Source organism: Lathyrus oleraceus, chromosome 6 (assembly GCF_024323335.1).
Source record: "Lathyrus oleraceus cultivar Zhongwan6 chromosome 6, CAAS_Psat_ZW6_1.0, whole genome shotgun sequence".
Taxonomy (NCBI): domain Eukaryota; kingdom Viridiplantae; phylum Streptophyta; class Magnoliopsida; order Fabales; family Fabaceae; genus Lathyrus; species Lathyrus oleraceus.
In genome coordinates this window covers 163,420,472-163,438,369 of record NC_066584.1, presented here as the reverse complement: position 1 = coordinate 163,438,369, position 17,898 = coordinate 163,420,472, and the positions used below count along the sequence as shown (strand labels likewise).

The window sequence follows — 17,898 nt, the reverse complement described above, 5'->3', positions numbered from 1 at the left end:
TCTAGGTCTTTCCTGTTCTTTTCAGCCTTTCCTTATTGGATAAAAGAAAAGTCGGTGGCGACTCTTGCTATCCGCGACATTGCGATTCAAAACAAAACACAAAAGTCCAGTTCACCGTATGACACCAGCTAGCATTCAAGATTTGGAAAGATCTTTTTTTTGGACAGTTGACAACACCTCACACGCATCCGTCTCCTCACCAACTCACGTTCTCTCACCTTTCCTCTCTCCTCTATCCTAACCAATGGTAACAAGAGTAAGCAGGGAAAGAATAAGAAATAAATGGAGACACTCATTACACACAAGAGAGGACACACGTCACCACACACGTCTCTCCTTCCTCTCTCCACCATCTCTCTGCTGAAAAAGAAAACAGAAAAAGAAATAAAAAGATTATTGTTCCTACTTCTTCATTTCCCATCTCCACCCCCTTTCACACGCAATTCCATCTTCTTCCTTCGAAACCTCTCAACATTCATCATCGTCATTCACCGTGCAACCTCAACAACCCAAATCAACCAACGAACCACCACCACAAATCTTTCTATTCACCTTTCGCCACCATCCAAACCATCCATCCTCCGAAAATCGCCTTCATAGCCACATCTAATGCCACGAAACAAACGACGACACTACTGTTAACCCACGCTCCTTTATTTTTTTTACCGCCCGCCATAACCGCGCCACCCTTCCCCTCTTTCAAACCTTTCGCCGGCGAAAGATCACATGCCGCCGACCACCGCGAATAACCCTCTTGGCCGGTGATGCACCACCATCCTTTCGTTGAGCTACCCTTCATCGTCTGAACCTCAACTCGCCGCCAGAACAACCAAAAACTGAAGGAGAATTGCGGTCCAAAACGCAGCGGAAATTAAAATTTTCTCCTTTAGAGATCCTTACGAATGGTCATGATCAGTGATAGAATATTTACCTCTTGTGACGATTGAAACCTTTGATGCAGATCCACGAAGCGATCACAAACGTTGAACGATGACAACGTCTCTACTCAGTCCACACGAACGGATTCCTTCAATCTCAGTGCTAGCTGGTACGAATGAAGGCTTTGAGTGAGAGAGAGAGAGAGAGAGAGAGAGAGAGAGAGAAAACAAAAATAATGCAACCGCAATGAATGCTTCTGCACAAGGGTTCTATTTATAGAACCACTTGTGTGGGCTTCAAGCTAAAAGGCCCACTTAAGTGTATTTTGGCCCATGTCTTATAATATGCCCAAAATCACTTAAGCCCATGGTACCTTACCATATTTCGTATTCTACTCAAGTACATCGTACCTTACGATGTTCTATAATTCACTTAAGGGCACCGTACCTTACGGTATTCCTTAGTTACTCTATCTCTCATCAATCTGTCCTTTGTGTGTGACCCTGTAGGTTTTCGTGACGTTGGCAATTATATAAAATCACGCATTTAACATAATAAACAGTGAGCGGTATCTAGCAACACATCACTGCTACCCAAGACACGAAAATGTCATGTGATCTGACAAAACCTTCTGTGATAATACTTATGTGTATAATTACCCTTTTGCCCTTATGTCTATATTGAACACAAGGCATAGACCGTGTCATCCTTGTCCAGTTCAATATTGGGCCCATAGACATTTATCCTGTTATGCAAGATGGGCAAATTCCATCTAGGTCACTCATGTCCCTCAGCATGCTTCGTGGAGTACCCATCAACTGTCTTTATGATTATCCAGTTACGGATAACGTTTGATCAGCAATAAAGCACTTGACTCTACATCTAGGGTCCATAGTAGTTTCAGGTCGAAGAGTGGTATACACCATTATCACCATGAGAATAACTTATGACACTTTGCATAACTTTCTATATAGTATTCTCATAGCGGGTCAATCCGGTATAAATATTACTCCTAATATTCATACCTATGTTTAAGACTTGACAACTCTTTATCCATGATCCATGAGATGTGATCATCAGTCTACAAACATAATAGTCTTAATGCTTTAATGTTATCCCACTTCACACTAAAGCTCGACTACGGATACTTTAAGAATAGTGTCCTTATGTTTAATGTGTTCTCATGATTAAGTCACACTTAATACATTAAACGGACTATCTATTCCAGGGACTTTATTAATCAATCATAATAAAGAAAATGCCTTTTATTATTAATAAATAATTCGATACAAGTACCAAAAGTATTGGCCTCTAGGGCTTACACCAACAAAAACCTCTCTCCATTATCACCGCTCAACTTTGCTTCTCCGCCGACGAACCCGCGACAACCTCGACAATCCTCATCATCGTTTCCGCTTACAATCTCCGTCGTGAATCCACCACTCGTTACAACAACTCTGGACAGCAACATCAAAGTGCAGATTCAACTGCAAAACCACCGGAACGGAACTCATTAAGTTATACAAATCGCTATGCAAACTCACTCGGTTGTGGTAGCCGTTGTGTGAACCATACGGTTTTCTTTTGCTGTATGATTTTGTAGAGAATTTCACGGAAAACCTTTCGAATCAGTTTCTCCTTCGCCATTCGAAGACGGATGCACCCTTGTTGACGGCAACACCAAACGCGGTGTACCCAACGGTAGTGACTCTTCTTTTGGCTTTAATTTCATTTACTATTTATGATATCGAGTCGGATTATGTTTCATTTCGATTTCACTGTGCCGCCGAATTTTACGTATTTGTTGGTTCGATTTAGGGTCGATTTGGTGAGGTTCAATCTTGTGTTTATTTTGATTATTGATTATGCGGTGTGTATGATAAATTGATTGCAAAATAATGTGTAAGGATTTGTGCTGTTGCTGTATTGTGGTCATGATATTTTTTATTGTGGTTATGATTTTCATGAATATGCAGTCTAAACATTAGATTAAAAATCTAATTTCCAGATCACTTATCACTGCTACTGTTTTTGCTGTTTGAATGCCAAAAAAAAAAAGCTTCAGTATTATTAACATTGTTTAAATGTGTAAATTCATAAAGTCGTGCACTCTTGAAAGCTTGGAGATTAAATAAGTCCTAACATATCATTCTGAGTTCCTTTTTCTAAGTTGAATTTTATTCCAATTTATTTAAATCTTATTTTAATGGAATGTTCATAGAGTAGTGAGTTTTATTAATATCATGGGATGATAATTTTGAAAATTAGTACAATTTGACTCAAATTCTCAACTGTTGAATCCACCAAGAAAAGTGTAATAACTATTAATCTTTAAGCCTTGATAAATATCATTTTTATTATTAATTGGTTTCCAATTGAAAAAATAGAATATGCTGCATGCATTGTAGTTGTATGGTTTAAAATTCAATTGAGTTAATATGAGTGTAAAGTGATAAGTTTAATTTATACAACCATCATTCCATTGTTGTTAATATGTTGATATATGGTGGGGTGTGGGTGCATGTGGTTTGTCACAGTTTGTAAAACAAATATAAATCATGTTTAGTTATCATGCTATACAATTTAGTAATGTTAGCAATTGATTCATTCTACATCCTATTTATCCTAAAAAATAATCTAATTATTTTGGTCCAAAACCATAAAAATCGCACAATTCTCTATTCAAATGTCGAGCCCATTTTCAAAACACCTTTGTAAGTCGATCGCTTTTATGCATCGCCATCAACGCCACATAGCTTACTCTTGGGCTTTCTTACAATGAGACTTATTCGATTTTATTCAATCGAGTAGAAGAACAATACACTAAATCCAATGTCGAGTATTTTCATTCGAAATTAAATTAACGTATCCAATCACAATCAAATACCATTTCATTTGGAAATGAAAAAAAGGATGGCTTTGAGTTTTCAATTCCTCTCCTCGATTATTTGAATACGAGTTCTCTTACTCGACTAGGCAAATAGTCGTCATTTCTATCCACCTAAGCACAAGCAAATCAAATCATTTTTATAATAAGAAACGAAAAGGGAGATGACTTTGAGTCTTCAATTTCTCTCCTCAATTATTTGAATACAAGTTATCTTACTTGGTTAGTCAAATAATCGTCGCTTCTCTACAAATTTCCAAACCTCGATTAAATCAAAACACTTTCATCATAAGCGAAATGAAAAAGGAGATGACTTTGAGTTTTCAATCTCTCTCCCCAAATGTTTGAATACGGGTTCTCTTACTCGGTCAGTCAAACAATTGTCATTTTCCACAAACTCATAACTTAATCAAAACATCTTCATAATAAATTATACGAAAAGGGAGATGGTCTTGAGTTTTCAATTCCTCTTCTCAAATGCTTGGATATAAGTTGTCTTAATTAGCCATTCAAGCACTTGTCGTTCATTATAAAAATACATCAACCATACACAAACATATTTTTCATAATCACTCAGATGAAAAAGAAAGTGGTCTAGAGTCTTTTATTCCCTTTCCCGACTATTAGGATACGAGTTGTCTTACTCGGTTATCCGAGTATTCGTCATCCATTCAAAACACCTTAATCCTCAATCAGATCCTTTTACAATTAAGGATGAAAAAGAAAGTGGTTTAGAGTCTTCTATTCCCTTTCCTGACTGTTAGGATACAAGTTGTCTTACTCGACTATCCGAGTAATCATCATCCGACCAAAAACATAAACCAATCAAAACACCAAACACATCAAATCAACTTGTCACCCCCGCGTGACCAAAACCCTTTTTTCAAAAGAATACTATTAATCCTTTCTAATGCGCACAACAAACTAGTGCTAGAGCCTCCACCGAGAGTAGACGAGTCAACGTTTAGCCGTTAGAACGCCGACTTACACAGTTATTCATCAAACAAAACACGCCAAATATTCGTAGTAGCCTAAACTACGAATGCTCCGATTTCCTTATTGCACCATAAGGATACGTAGGCAGGAGATTGTTGTATCTTCGCGAGCACACTAATAAAAAAAATCTCCCTTTTCTCCCTTCTGAGTTCTTCATCCATATATATATTATCAACCCTAATTACTCGAAGAAAACAAACAAAAATTAACACTCAAATTGCAAAATTGAACTAAAAGGTTCTCGTTGAGTACAATGAACGTGATGGGTGCTAATACCTTCCCCTTGCGTAATCCACTCCCAAACCCGAACATGGTCACGACGACCATTATTCTATTATTCAAAAAGTTTTATCGATATTTTCCTATCCCTTTATTGGGATAAATAAAGTTCGGTGGCGACTCTGTTCGAACTAACATTTTTCCGCGTCCATCGCGAGGGATCGCTTTTTTTTTAGGTGCGACACCATGGTGTTGACAAAATTGTGGGGTGTTGGTGTATACTCACTGCAGGGTTGTGGTTTAATGAGGCTAGGCATTGGTTTCCAGCAAAACCACTTGCCTTTTGGCTTAATTTAGTAGGGTGCTTTGATCCTAGACATTAATGATGTTTCATGTTGCAGGCTAATGGATATGGACTACAGCATTTCTCCATGATGTAGGGCAATGAGGATCCAAAAAGAAGACCATGGTAGTATGGTAGTGGAAATAGGGTCTGCAGATGTCTGTTTTCCACTGAATTGCCTTGGATTGTTGGACAGGGTATGAGTTGCAGGCTGTTGTTATGGGTTGCTGGTTGAACCATAATTCTTTGTTGGCTCAAGGCAAGGCAATGGTATGCAATAGGTTTAGTGTGAGAATTCCATGGTGAGGTCAATCAAAGGCAATGTGTTGTGGCTCTTATAATGCATGAGGACAGTTGTGTCCTGTTGCTTCCTGCTGTGACTTGTGGCTCGAGTTAGGCCACACTTTGGCTAGGTCTGAGCAAGCTTGCAAATTGTTGTGCACTCTACAGGTATAGTCTTGTCTTGCAACAGGGTGTAACAACTAGTGGCATCGCCTTGGTTTAACATATTTGCCATGTCTGCTCTATAGGTCTCACATTGGTTTGTGAATGCATGATTCTGGTAGGCTGATTGATGATTAGCTGCTTAAAATCTGTTTCTTTCCCTTTGCAATTCTTATCTCATGTTATTCATTTCCTCCTGATTTTCCATTGTGGCATTCTGAATTCCCAGTGCTGAGCTTATATTCACACTTCAAACTCTGACCTTGGTTCATTGGCTTCAAATGCATCACCATCTGGTGAGTGTTTCATGGCAGATTTTGGTGCAGGAAGAGTGTAGTTGCCTACAATGCATTCTGCAGGTCTGAGCTTGTGTCACGGGGCTTGTTGACCAATGTGTGGATGGTTGTGCAGCATTACATCTTGGTAGCATGTAGTTGTCTTGGCTATCTCCCAACTTATCGCAGTATAGCCTTGCAACTTTTGATTTTTGTGGGCTGCTACAGGATGGTGACAGGGTGCAAGTGTAAGGTGTATCATGGTGAGTTCAAAGCCCACTTCATATGCATTACTTTGTTAAATTAACCAAGCAGGTACCATGTTTGATCATGTTTTTAGGATATCTGGTTTTGTAGTGAATGCAAGGCCTATGCAGCAGGGTAAAGGTTGGTTGTCAAGGCAAGAAATCCAAGTCATGATATGGTGCACATGATTTTGAAAATGGGATGGATTACTTGGAAATGAAGAAACAAGGAAAAAGCACATCAAGCATGACTTTTGGGTGATGAATCAAGGCAAAGAGGATTAGATTAGATTTTAGGTGGCCAAAAAGGGTTGAGTTGACTTTGGTCAAAGTTGACCAAAAGTCAACAGTTGACCAAAGTCAACAATTGATCAAAAGTTCATCTTTCTTTGTACTTTCTTTGTAAATGGACAATGAGTTGTTGGTTAGGGGGAAAATTAGGGTTTAGGGAATTTGGGTTGACTTTGGTCAAAGTTGACCCAAAAGTCAACTGTTGACCAAAGTCAACAATCGGTCAAAAATTGTCAATACTTGTAATTTTTCATGTAAAATTAATGTGATGGTTTAGAATGGTTTGAAATGGATTACAAATTGTTTTAACTTGATTTCCAAGTTGTTTTGTTTTATGTACATGAATGCTTGATTTTGAAATGAAAAGGATATGGCTTGACTAGTAACAAACATTAATATGGTTCATGAGCAAGGTTATCAATTGATGGAATAATATTAAGGTTTGACTGAAATAACCACCATGAGCCAATAGCATGACCTACACCTTGATTGTAACACCATAGGTTTGGTTGTTTGGATGACCAAGGCCAAAGGTGCACCAACACTCAGATGGACCAAACAATGGGACCTTGAGACCAAGATGTATTCAAGACCAAGTGCATTGACAATAGGTGAAAAGTGAGGGACATTTAGGGTTATGGATGTCAGTAGATGAAAAGTCAAGCCACCAAGTCCATCAGATTCATCATCTCCTTGATTAGGGTTTCGGAGACCAAGATAAGGCCTGGGGAAGCTCCATGAAGTCATGCCTTGAGGAATTAGGGCTTTGAAGGCCCTAGACTGACTGGCTACACCATTGTTGAAATCACTTTCACCACCATCATTAAGGTTTCACATCCCCTATGCTGATGATGTGATCAAACCATGCCTTTGGACTTGGATATATGTGTAAACCCTAGCTTTATGAGCCCAAGTTTCTTCTGAAACCATGATGGATGATGCATGTGGATGAATTATGAATGTATGCAAGTCATTTCCTGATCCAGTGATTGGATGCATAGGTGAGAAAGGGGAGGGAAAATTTAGGGGTACAACACCCTGAGTAGCAAATCCAGAGGAAAGAGCTAGCCTAAGAGCTACTCCCCCTCTATACATGCTCCCCCTCAGTGGTCAAGAGAAAAGGTGGGCTAACGAATACTAAGAGCTAATCAATAACAATCACATAATTATCTACTACCCCTTTTTAACCAAAAAGTTGACAATCATAATCAAACATTTGAGTTAGCATATCAGTCAAAAGATAGATTACAACCATAATGAAACATTTAGGGCATAGCCCACACAAAAATATAAGAACAAACAACACATAAAATAACTAGAGAACTTCAGTCCTCATCACTGCTGGTAATTGTAAGAACAAAAATTGTTCTACAACAGATTCCTTGATTTTGATGATAACAAAGGATGAAACCAAAAATGGCACCCTAACGAAAAGTTTCTAAGTGTGCAGGGTTCTAAAGAAAGAAGAAATGAATCTGATGATGTCATCAGATGCACAACAAGATCAGATACAAATTCTCAAGTATCAGAAGCATCTGAAGTGGAATCTCGTTCAAGAAAGTCTAGAAGCTCTGACTCTGGACAAAACTGCAAAGTATCAGAAGCATCTGAACATGAAGTAAAGTCTAGAAGCTCTGATTCTGGAGAAACGTTATCAGCGCCATCTGAACTCTCAAGAGATCAACATCAGAAGCAAAATTCTAAGATTCTCCAGAAACACAAATACTCTGATTATGGATTTGCTAATCATGAAGAAGTAACGTTCAAGTCAAGTAAAGATTTTCAAATAGATTTCCTAAACAGAGAAAGAGACGTTAATCTCCACTTCCAAGAGAGAAGATACTACTTGTGGTAAGTAGTCACTTCAAAGATGAAAAGTTAAACTGCAGAAGCTATTTAAGTGATGGAGTAAACTCAGTTTAATATCCACCAGATTCAACTCTACTCCAACTCATATATAAATAGAGATGCAATCAACATTCAGTAACAAGAAATCAACTAGCCAAAACTATACTGAATTATTTCACGCTCAAGAAAATCATCTTTGCTCTTAAAGAATTTCACTAAGCTTTTGCTTATTAAGTGAAAAATCTGTTCTTAAGTTTGTAATACTTGCTTTCTTAGAAGCACTCTAGATTACATATCTTGTATCTTTTATTTGTTTGATTTCCTCAAGTGACTCTGTGTAGTCTGTAGACTTGAGAAGACTAAGAGATTTTCTTCTCTCTTAGGTGTTGTTTGTAATCTTTCAAGATTAGTGGATTAAGTCCTTGTTGAAGGCGAAATCACCTTGGTCGGGTGGACTGGAGTAGCTTTGTGTTATAAGCGAACCAGTATAAAATCATTGTGTGATTTTCTTTTTGGAAAAGCGCTTATTTTTCAAACAATTCAAACCCCCCCCCCCCCTTTCTTGTTTTTCTCACCTTCAGTAATGTGTTCATCATCACTTGCATCAGAACCTTCTTCATTTGCATCTTCCTCACCTATTCCATCATCTTTCAAAATTCCTTCTTCTTTAGACAAGGCCTTTATCAAACTTTCAAGTTTGCTTTTCCTCTCAATACAACTTTTGATAGTTTCATCCAAAGTCTTGCAGGTATCTTTTAGCTTAGCAAGGATGCTTGTTCTAGGAGTAGGCCTAGAAGAGTAATGTCCAGATGTCATGACAATGTCTGAAACATGTTTCCCAGTAAATAGCCTATAATGTAATGAGAGAGGAGGGTCTCTTTTGCAGACACTATCAGAACTGATTAAGATACTTGGGTGTTGACTCAGAATAACACCACAAATTGTTGAGGGAAAAGCTATTGGCATCTTCACATCATAAGAGGCAACATGCTTCATAGTTTGATCAAAGACATAGGATCCAAAATCAAAACTTGACTTGGTCCCTACAATATAAATAAACTTACCTAATTTCATAGCAATGTTGGAAGTGTGGTTGGTTGGAACCCAATTAGTAGTCCCAATCATGTGAAGTACATCATACTTCCCACTCAAAGCACTTGCGGACAGCTTCCCTTTCCTTGGCCATTCCTTTACTTGTTTAGCAGTAATCTCTCTGCAGATAACATTGTCAGAGACTTCTACTTCAGCTTATTCTTCTTCATTTCTGACCAAAAACCTATTCATTATTTCAGGAGAAAAATCCACACATCTTCCTCTAACATACACTTTTCTAAACTTCTTGCTCCTCTTGTTGTCATATTCCTTATATATGTTCACAATAAATTCTTTAACAAGCATTCCATAACACTTACCAAATCCAGTCACAGTTTTCATTAATCCAACCTCTTGAATCAGACTCATCACCTTTTTGCATTCAAAAGCATATTTTCCCATTTCTCTTTCTAGTGTTAATCTTCTTTGATAAAAAAAATACCATTTTTCAACATTCTCCACAGAGTGAAAGGAAATGTTGCCAATTGCAACTTCAGGAATATTTACTGGAATCTTCTTCTCAGATTCCTGCTTTCTGGTTGTAGAAACGATGTCCTGAACATTGTGTTTGATATCATGGTAAGATCCACTAGACTCAGAAGGAACTTCCTTCCTCTTAAGGAATTTATTTTTAGAAACAAGAGTAACAACCTTGATCCATCTTTTTGTAGGGCCAACACTAGCTCTTTTCCTGAGAGATTTGGAGGGTCTGCTGGAGGATTCAATACTTTGACCTTTTTTGTTCTTCAATCTTTTAGCTATTCCTAGAGTCAGTCTTTGATCGATGGATGCATCATCAGATTCTGGATCCTTTATATTTACTTGTCAGTGGATTTATCCCTTTTCTTTATAGAGTTTTCATCTTTGTCATCTGGATCAACAACATCCCATCATACTCCTCTTTGTCTTTCGATTTTTCAAGAGACAGAGTAGACACATTGACATCAGTTTTACTCAGAGGGATTTTAGTAGTGTAATCAGGTTGGGCCAAGGATGTGGAGACGTTCGGAACAACACCGGTCTTAGGCTTAATACCCAAAAGTTGAGAGATCCGCACACGAATATTCTTATCTACATCGTCTCTATCTGCAACGATCAAGTTAGTTTTCTCAAAGTAGTAACAGACCTAGGTCTATTATTGGTTTCAGAGGCTTCAACATCTCCCATAATATTTGGAATAGCAGGACATTCTTCAGAAGTACTAACATTAGGTTCGACATTAATGGGATCAAGGTACAGGCTAGTCATATAATGGGGTTTCTTCAAAGCAGTAGAGGGTTCAAGAATTTTTACATTTCTAGTAGTCATGGTGTCGCAACGCGAAAAACAACTGGCGGAAAAAAACAGTTTACAGAGCCGCCACCCACGCTATTCATCCTATGACGGAAAGGGAGCGCAGGACTAACCTAAGAAAGGGAAAGAAACGGTCTTACGACCAGAGATTGCAAGGTACGGGAGTCGGTTACGCAAGGGGAAGGTATTAGCACCCCTCACGTCCACCGGTACTCGACGGGATCCACGCTCAAAAGATAGCTCAAAGAATAGGAAATGGTTGCTAATAAAACTGCTCAAAGAAATTGCACAAACTGGAATAAGCAAACAGGTGAAAGAAGATGGAGGAAGTGGACTCGGCAGGATGTCGCATCCTGGGCCTACGTAGTTTGTCAAAAACAAACATCAGAGTCAACGTAGTTCGGGGAAAAGGGAGACATGCTCGCTAGGATATCGCATCCTATGCCTACTTATCTTCTCTATCTAGAGAAGAATCAGAGCACTCGTAGCTCGGCTAACGCACGCCGAACAAAACACCAAAAAAGAGACGCTGAGACGTCAAAAGAAATACTCAAAAGGAAACAGAATACCAATACATGGACTTATATCCGACTCCTAACAAGAACCAAATAAGGAAACAGAATGCCAATACATGGACTTATATCCGACTCCAAACAAAAACCACAAACAAGGAAATGGAATGTCAATACATGGACTTACATCCAACTCCAAACAATAGCACACGCTAACCAGCGAACACCAAAGAAAAAGGTTATCAAAATGAACCCCAACAAAGTAACAAACTATCCAGCCAGTCACCCCAAATGAACCCCAAAGATGAACCCCAATATGAATGACCATCGTCATAGATGAACCCCAAGTGATACAGTTAAACCCCCAAATGTGAACCCCAAATCAGTATAGGTGAACCTCAATCTGAACCCCAAGTGATGACAGAAGAAATCTTCAAGGTAATGAACATACAACACATGCGCATGTTGGACACACAAGTACTCACACCAAAGAAAACAAACAAAGGGTACACACACACAAAACAACAAAAAAAGAAAAGGTTGCCCGGAGAGATTGCTTACAACCTCCTGCCTACGTATCTCATCTGGTATGAGAATTAGGGCGACGTAGTTCCCCTTAACAGGGGTACAACACTCTCCTAACCAGAGACCAGGGAAACAACAAACTAATAGGGAGACTGACCCGAGCCTAATAGTTGTCATGCAAACAATATCCCTAAGTTGAGGTCTCTAACAGAATCCTACTTCCTCAGAAATCAAACACACAACTCCTACAGAAATGGAGATGAGAAGAGGAAAGCAGATAAACACATTAACACAAGTGAACAAGCATCAATCACTATATCCATACAAGAGGCCCAAACAATGGGTAGGCTTTAGTCAAGAGGGGTCATATCAACCTCGACAAACAAGCCAAACTGTACAAGGGTAGTCTGTAGCTCTTAACCACTAACATTGAGAGTTAGGGTGAAGCTGATTAAAATGGAAATGAGGATGAGACCTCATGGTCTTAACCCTGGCCAGGGTGAGCTCATGACACAGAAAGCGTGGGGATCCAGAAAGAGGGACCCTATTCCACTTGACAGACTCTGGACAAAGATCTTGGGTACATGTTCAAAAGCATCAGCACGTAGTGCGAGCATAATGAACGACTCACTGAATAATAGGGGATTGGCTACTAATCCCTTTTATCCGTTAATTTCCTCAACTTGGAGGTCTCATCAAGTAGCACATGCCTCATCTTGGAGGTCCTTGGCACAAATGTAAACAAACACAAACAGAGCCTCTTAAGGAGGACTTGCCAGCAAAATGCTTGCCAAAAAGGTGACAGGACTTCCAGACTACATGGAGTAAGAAGGTAGCTACCTAAGTGGTGTATCAACCATAATCCAAAGCTCAAGCAAGAGCTAAAAGCAAGCAAGTAATGTACCTGTACAAAAGCTAAACAGTTAATATCTCAATCAGAAAACAAACAGACAAACTATCCAACTGTTACACAATTCAATGAGCAATGGTCAAGCAATCAAATGAAGCAATGAGCTCAACTCATCAACTTAAATCCCTACAAAACACAAAGAAGTCAGAACACAATCCAATTTGCATCTCAAAAGGTGAGCAACTCAACCATTAATGCTAAGTGTCCAAACCTGAAACACAAGACAAGGTTAGTTCATGTACAAAACACTAGTACAAAGACTAGGTCCAAAACCAAACCAAATGATCAAAACAGAATTCAATCTTTCACATATTGCACATTCAAACAATCAACAAAATGTCCTCAAAAGGACCAACATCAATGCACAAGGCAAGTGGCTCAAATGATCAATGTAAAGCAAAGACAACAAATATGCACCAAAATGAACATCCAAATTAGAAAATCCAAATCAAAACAGAAAAGCATGCAAAGGCTATGAAATTTTTTTATGCAAGTTACTCATGTCATGAACAATCAATGTGCAAAATATCAAATCCAGAAAAGTTCAAATGATAGGTAAACAAAAATGCACAAATTGAATGCCAAAAATGTGACACAAATTGTCACACTACATCTTCATGTGTCAAAAACAGTGATAGCATATGAGAAAAATTCCAAACCAATTCTCAAAAATCATATCATGAATTAAGATCAAGCATACAAAAAATCAGATCAATTGGATCAAAGATGAGCATTTCACAAAGCATTGAACACAACATACCAAAATAGCACATGGTTCAATCAAAAATTCCAAAATAAAAATCCAGAAACAAACAATTCATGAAATTAATCCTATAAAAAACTAGACATCAAAACAAGAATATGAAAAAAAAATTGGACTTAATTTGGAGCATTTTAGTATTTTTTATGATTTTCCAAAGATGAATGAAATAAATGGAAATGCAAAAGAAATAAGGAGGGAAAACAATATTCAAATTACATCAGAATTAATCTGAGCCACATGATCTAGCGCGAAAATGTAATCAAGCGGTCCACATTTGAAACTCAAAATGCACAGCATTGCTAAACACAGTCAGCATGCCACTCAAGCAAGTCAAACACACGCAAGCATGGTCAAACAAATGAGAACCAATGGAATGGACATGCAAGCGAAACAATCAGCATCCAGCAAGCATAAGTGAAACGCAGTGTTTCACTTGATGATTCATCATGCACACACAGCAATTCAAACACATGTGGCTCGGTCAAGCGAATCACAGCCAATGGAATGGACAACGCATGAGCCACGTAGCAGATGACAAGGCAAAACCCTAGCATAAACCAGACGGAGGAGCCGGTCATCTTCTCCGGCCAAGCAGGCGGGGGCTCCGCCGTGGATTTTCGCAGAAATTAACAAAATCTATATCAATCAAAGCTCTTTCCACATACATTCCAAATATCATGTTCATTAATCCTAATTCTTCCTATATTTTCTGGATCGAAGCAAAACATTTTTGCAATCAAAACTTTAAGCTCATCATACAAGCTCTATACTCATCCATTTTCAAAACTAATCATATCAGAATAATCTATGCAACAGGATCTACACATTCATATCAAGAAAATAGCAAAAGGAGATGATCGATTTCAACCTACTTGGAATTGCAGTGCTCTGAATTCGCGTGATCAAGCTCTCCAAAGTTCCAGATCTGCTCCTCTATGCTTGTGTTGAAGCTTTGTGCAAGAAGAATCCACTGAAACAGACTGGATCTAGCTGAATTTCAGAAATCCATTTCCATGAAAGTGTTCTTGATCTGCTCGAAATCCAATTCAATTGTCCAATCCAATGGTTGATTCTTGTTCAATGAAGCATGTTGAACATGATTATGCAAGAATATTGAAGAATTGTGTGGAGAAATGCAAGAATCGAAGAGAGAGAAAAATGGAGGGAAACTTGAATTTTTTATCTGAATTTTCTGTTATGAGCAATTACAGTTAGGGTTTGACTTTTATATGGTTCACTAATCACAATGTTAATCAAATTAGGCTTGTGCTAATCATGATTAGAGAGAATTCAAGTGAATTGCAAAAATTGAAAATGGAGATAGCATGGCCAATCCACAGGTGCACTTGCTCATGCAAAACTTGGATTTCACTTAAAATCAACCAAGGATCATCATGGAATTGTTGGTTTGCTTGTACCATAAGCCAATTTTGAATTGTAGAAATTCCCTCCAAAATGAACATGAATGAAATAGTGAGCATACAAGCTTCTCCCATGCATGACAAGGCTTGTTTTGAGAAGTATTGGTCATGAGGAGTATTTTGCAAAAAGAATGGACCAAATTGGAGTTTTGTATCAAAAGTTATGTCACTTTGAATTTCCATGCACACCTTGTGATCATTTGGCCATAACTTCTCAACCATTCATCATATGGACATGAATTAGGACTTTTTGGAAAGGGGAGACAAAGATCTACAACTTTCATGTTTACCAAAAATCCATTTGAAGCTTCTCTGATCTTGAAAAGTCAAGTTGAATGTGGACCAAAAACTTGCCATTTTTGGAAACTTGAAATTACAGGTCACTTTCCATTTTGGGAAACTTTTGCCATGACTTCAAAATCTTCAAGATAGATGTTTAGAATGACAAATGGACCTCTTTGAAATGATTGAGGTGTCTCAACTCATTTCCCCACCTCATAGCCCTCAGTTGACTGCACAGTTGACTTTTTTGTCTTCAGATGACCTTGAAATGTCTTGATCCACTTGAACCTCCACCACTTGGGGAAATTGCTCAAAAATGAAACCCTAGCACATTTAAGCTCCTCATAACAATCATGTGACCCTCATACCCAGCAAATACCTCATCTCCTTGAGAAACCCTAGTTGGAAGAATGACATTGATTAGGGTTGACCAGAGGTCACAACCCTAATTCAGAGGAACTTGATGATAAACTCTGCAACCCTTGATGATGATAGAACCATGATGATGGTAATATATCCTTGCAAACAAGATGATGCTTAAGACCTTTGAAGAACCAAGAAACCCTAACTGAAGTCCATGCCCTCAGATGGTTGATAATCAATTCATAGAAACCCTCAGGCTTGAATCATGTAACCTCCCATCTTCTGAAAAGACCTTGGAGGATGACCTTCTTATTTCACATGATATGCAAAATGCAATTCCTAATGCTCTAAAATATGAAATGCAATGTGTCAAACTAGTCTCCAGAAGAGGAGGGCAAATTTTGAGGTGTTACACATGGATGGATGGAGAGGAAAGAGTACTTACTTTAAAGGGATTGCCTTTCCTCGAAGCAGATGTTCTAGCCTTACTTATAGGGGTTGCATGGCCAGGAACCATCGAGAGGGGAGTGGCATCAGTAATGACATCAGAGAGATATATCTCAGTGCCGACATTCTTAGGGTTCGATTGCTCCTTGGTGTGATTTCTAGGAGTTGAAACAGAAGGTTGAGACATTTTGGAGATTTGAGGTATGGACTTCAAAGAGAAGATAGAGAGATGAGAGTGACTGAGAGTAAGGTTGAGAGAGAGAATAAAGGAGGTAGCGTGAATGATGTTAATGGAGTAGCTAGGATGGCGCATTGGGAAAATAAGGAAGGTTTGTAATGATATTCCTTGAGTTTTATGCACCATTAAATAGAGGGAAGAGAAAATTTGATTTCTATATCTCCATATCAGTAATTGCTATAATTCTTCAAGCATGCAAATGCCCAATTCACCCCTTAATTTTTCAAACTGGTTTGCATCTAAGGTTTTAGTAAAAATATGTAACAGTTGCTTCTCAATGGTTACATGCTCAAGAGTAACAATTTTGTCTTCAACGATATCCCTAATAAAATGATGACGAATATCAATATGCTTAAATATGATGTGTTGAATAGGATTATTGGATATGTTGATATCACTTAGGTTGTCACAATATAATGTCATGACATTTTGTTGGACATTGTATTCTTATAACATTTGTTTCATCCAAATTAATGAGAACAGTTGCTTCCTGCTGCAATATAATCAACCTCAGTCGTAGATAAAGACACATTATTTTGCTTCTTGCTGAACCAAGATATAAGGCTATTTCCCAAGAAGAAACATCCTTCGTAAGTTCTCTTTCTATCATCAGCACTGCCTGCCCAATATGCATCACAGTATCCTATAAGCAAAGGATTTGCATTATGAGAATACAATATTCCATAGTCACTAGTTCCATTGATATACTTCAGGATCCTTTTTACTTGAGTAATATGATTCATTTTGGGTTCACACTGATACCTTGCACATACTCCTACAACAAATGTAATGTCATGTCTGTAACACCCTTCTAAAATACCCCAAATATTTAATTAAAATAACAATATATATCAATCAGAGTAAATATGCAATTAAGGGTGTCACACATTCATTACACACCATTCACCATAATAACTGTCATGCTCTTTTATTAAAACAGAGTAAACACTTGCATAATACGCAGCGGATAGAGACCAATTCAATCATGCAAAACATGTAACACATTACATGTAAAATGGTTCACAACCAACAATAAAACATTTAAAACATCCCATCCCGATGTTACATCTACCAGAGCATGACCCACTAAGGAACTACACTAGACTCCAAGCACTAGCTCCTACTCAATCACTGCTCGTTACCTGAAACATAGTTGTAAGGGTGAGTTCCTCAATCGATATAATAAGCATTATAAAATATCATGCAATGTTAAGTAATTTAACACATTTCATCACCCTAATCATAACACACATTCAGTAACGGCACATCAACTCAAACATCATACTCAACACCAACATAAAGCACACGTATAATCTCAATTCATACTCAACATCAACACAAAACACACGTATAATATTGGAATACATCCATTCATATTATACGCCATACATACATTATGCAATGAGACTCCATGCATGCGGTACCGACTATTCGTGAACATATAGTTCACCTCACCGATCAAATCCAGATACGGCTACCAAGCCCACTAGTCCCACTCATTTGAGACCTAGTGACTCACTCACTAATTCCTCACCACGGGAATTAGCTACCACCCCAAGGGCCATGCTATGCACGCTAATTCACCTAGCATGCAAACATCAACAACAGTCCATAATGACTAACTC

At 38.2% G+C, this 17,898-nt stretch overlaps 1 protein-coding gene across 1 annotated transcript; it reads right to left on the bottom strand.

The window, feature by feature from the left end:
* Positions 1–2,349: 2,349 nt before the first annotated feature.
* LOC127094553 (uncharacterized) lies at positions 2,350–10,827 on the bottom strand. The gene is made up of 5 exons (XM_051033374.1): positions 10,646–10,827; positions 10,404–10,601; positions 9,752–10,294; positions 9,003–9,640; positions 2,350–2,366 (listed from the first exon to the last, which is right to left on the bottom strand). Exons 1-5 carry the CDS (start codon positions 10,825–10,827, stop codon positions 2,350–2,352), a joined length of 1,578 nt encoding a protein of 525 aa, XP_050889331.1.
* Positions 10,828–17,898: the final 7,071 nt, after the last annotated feature.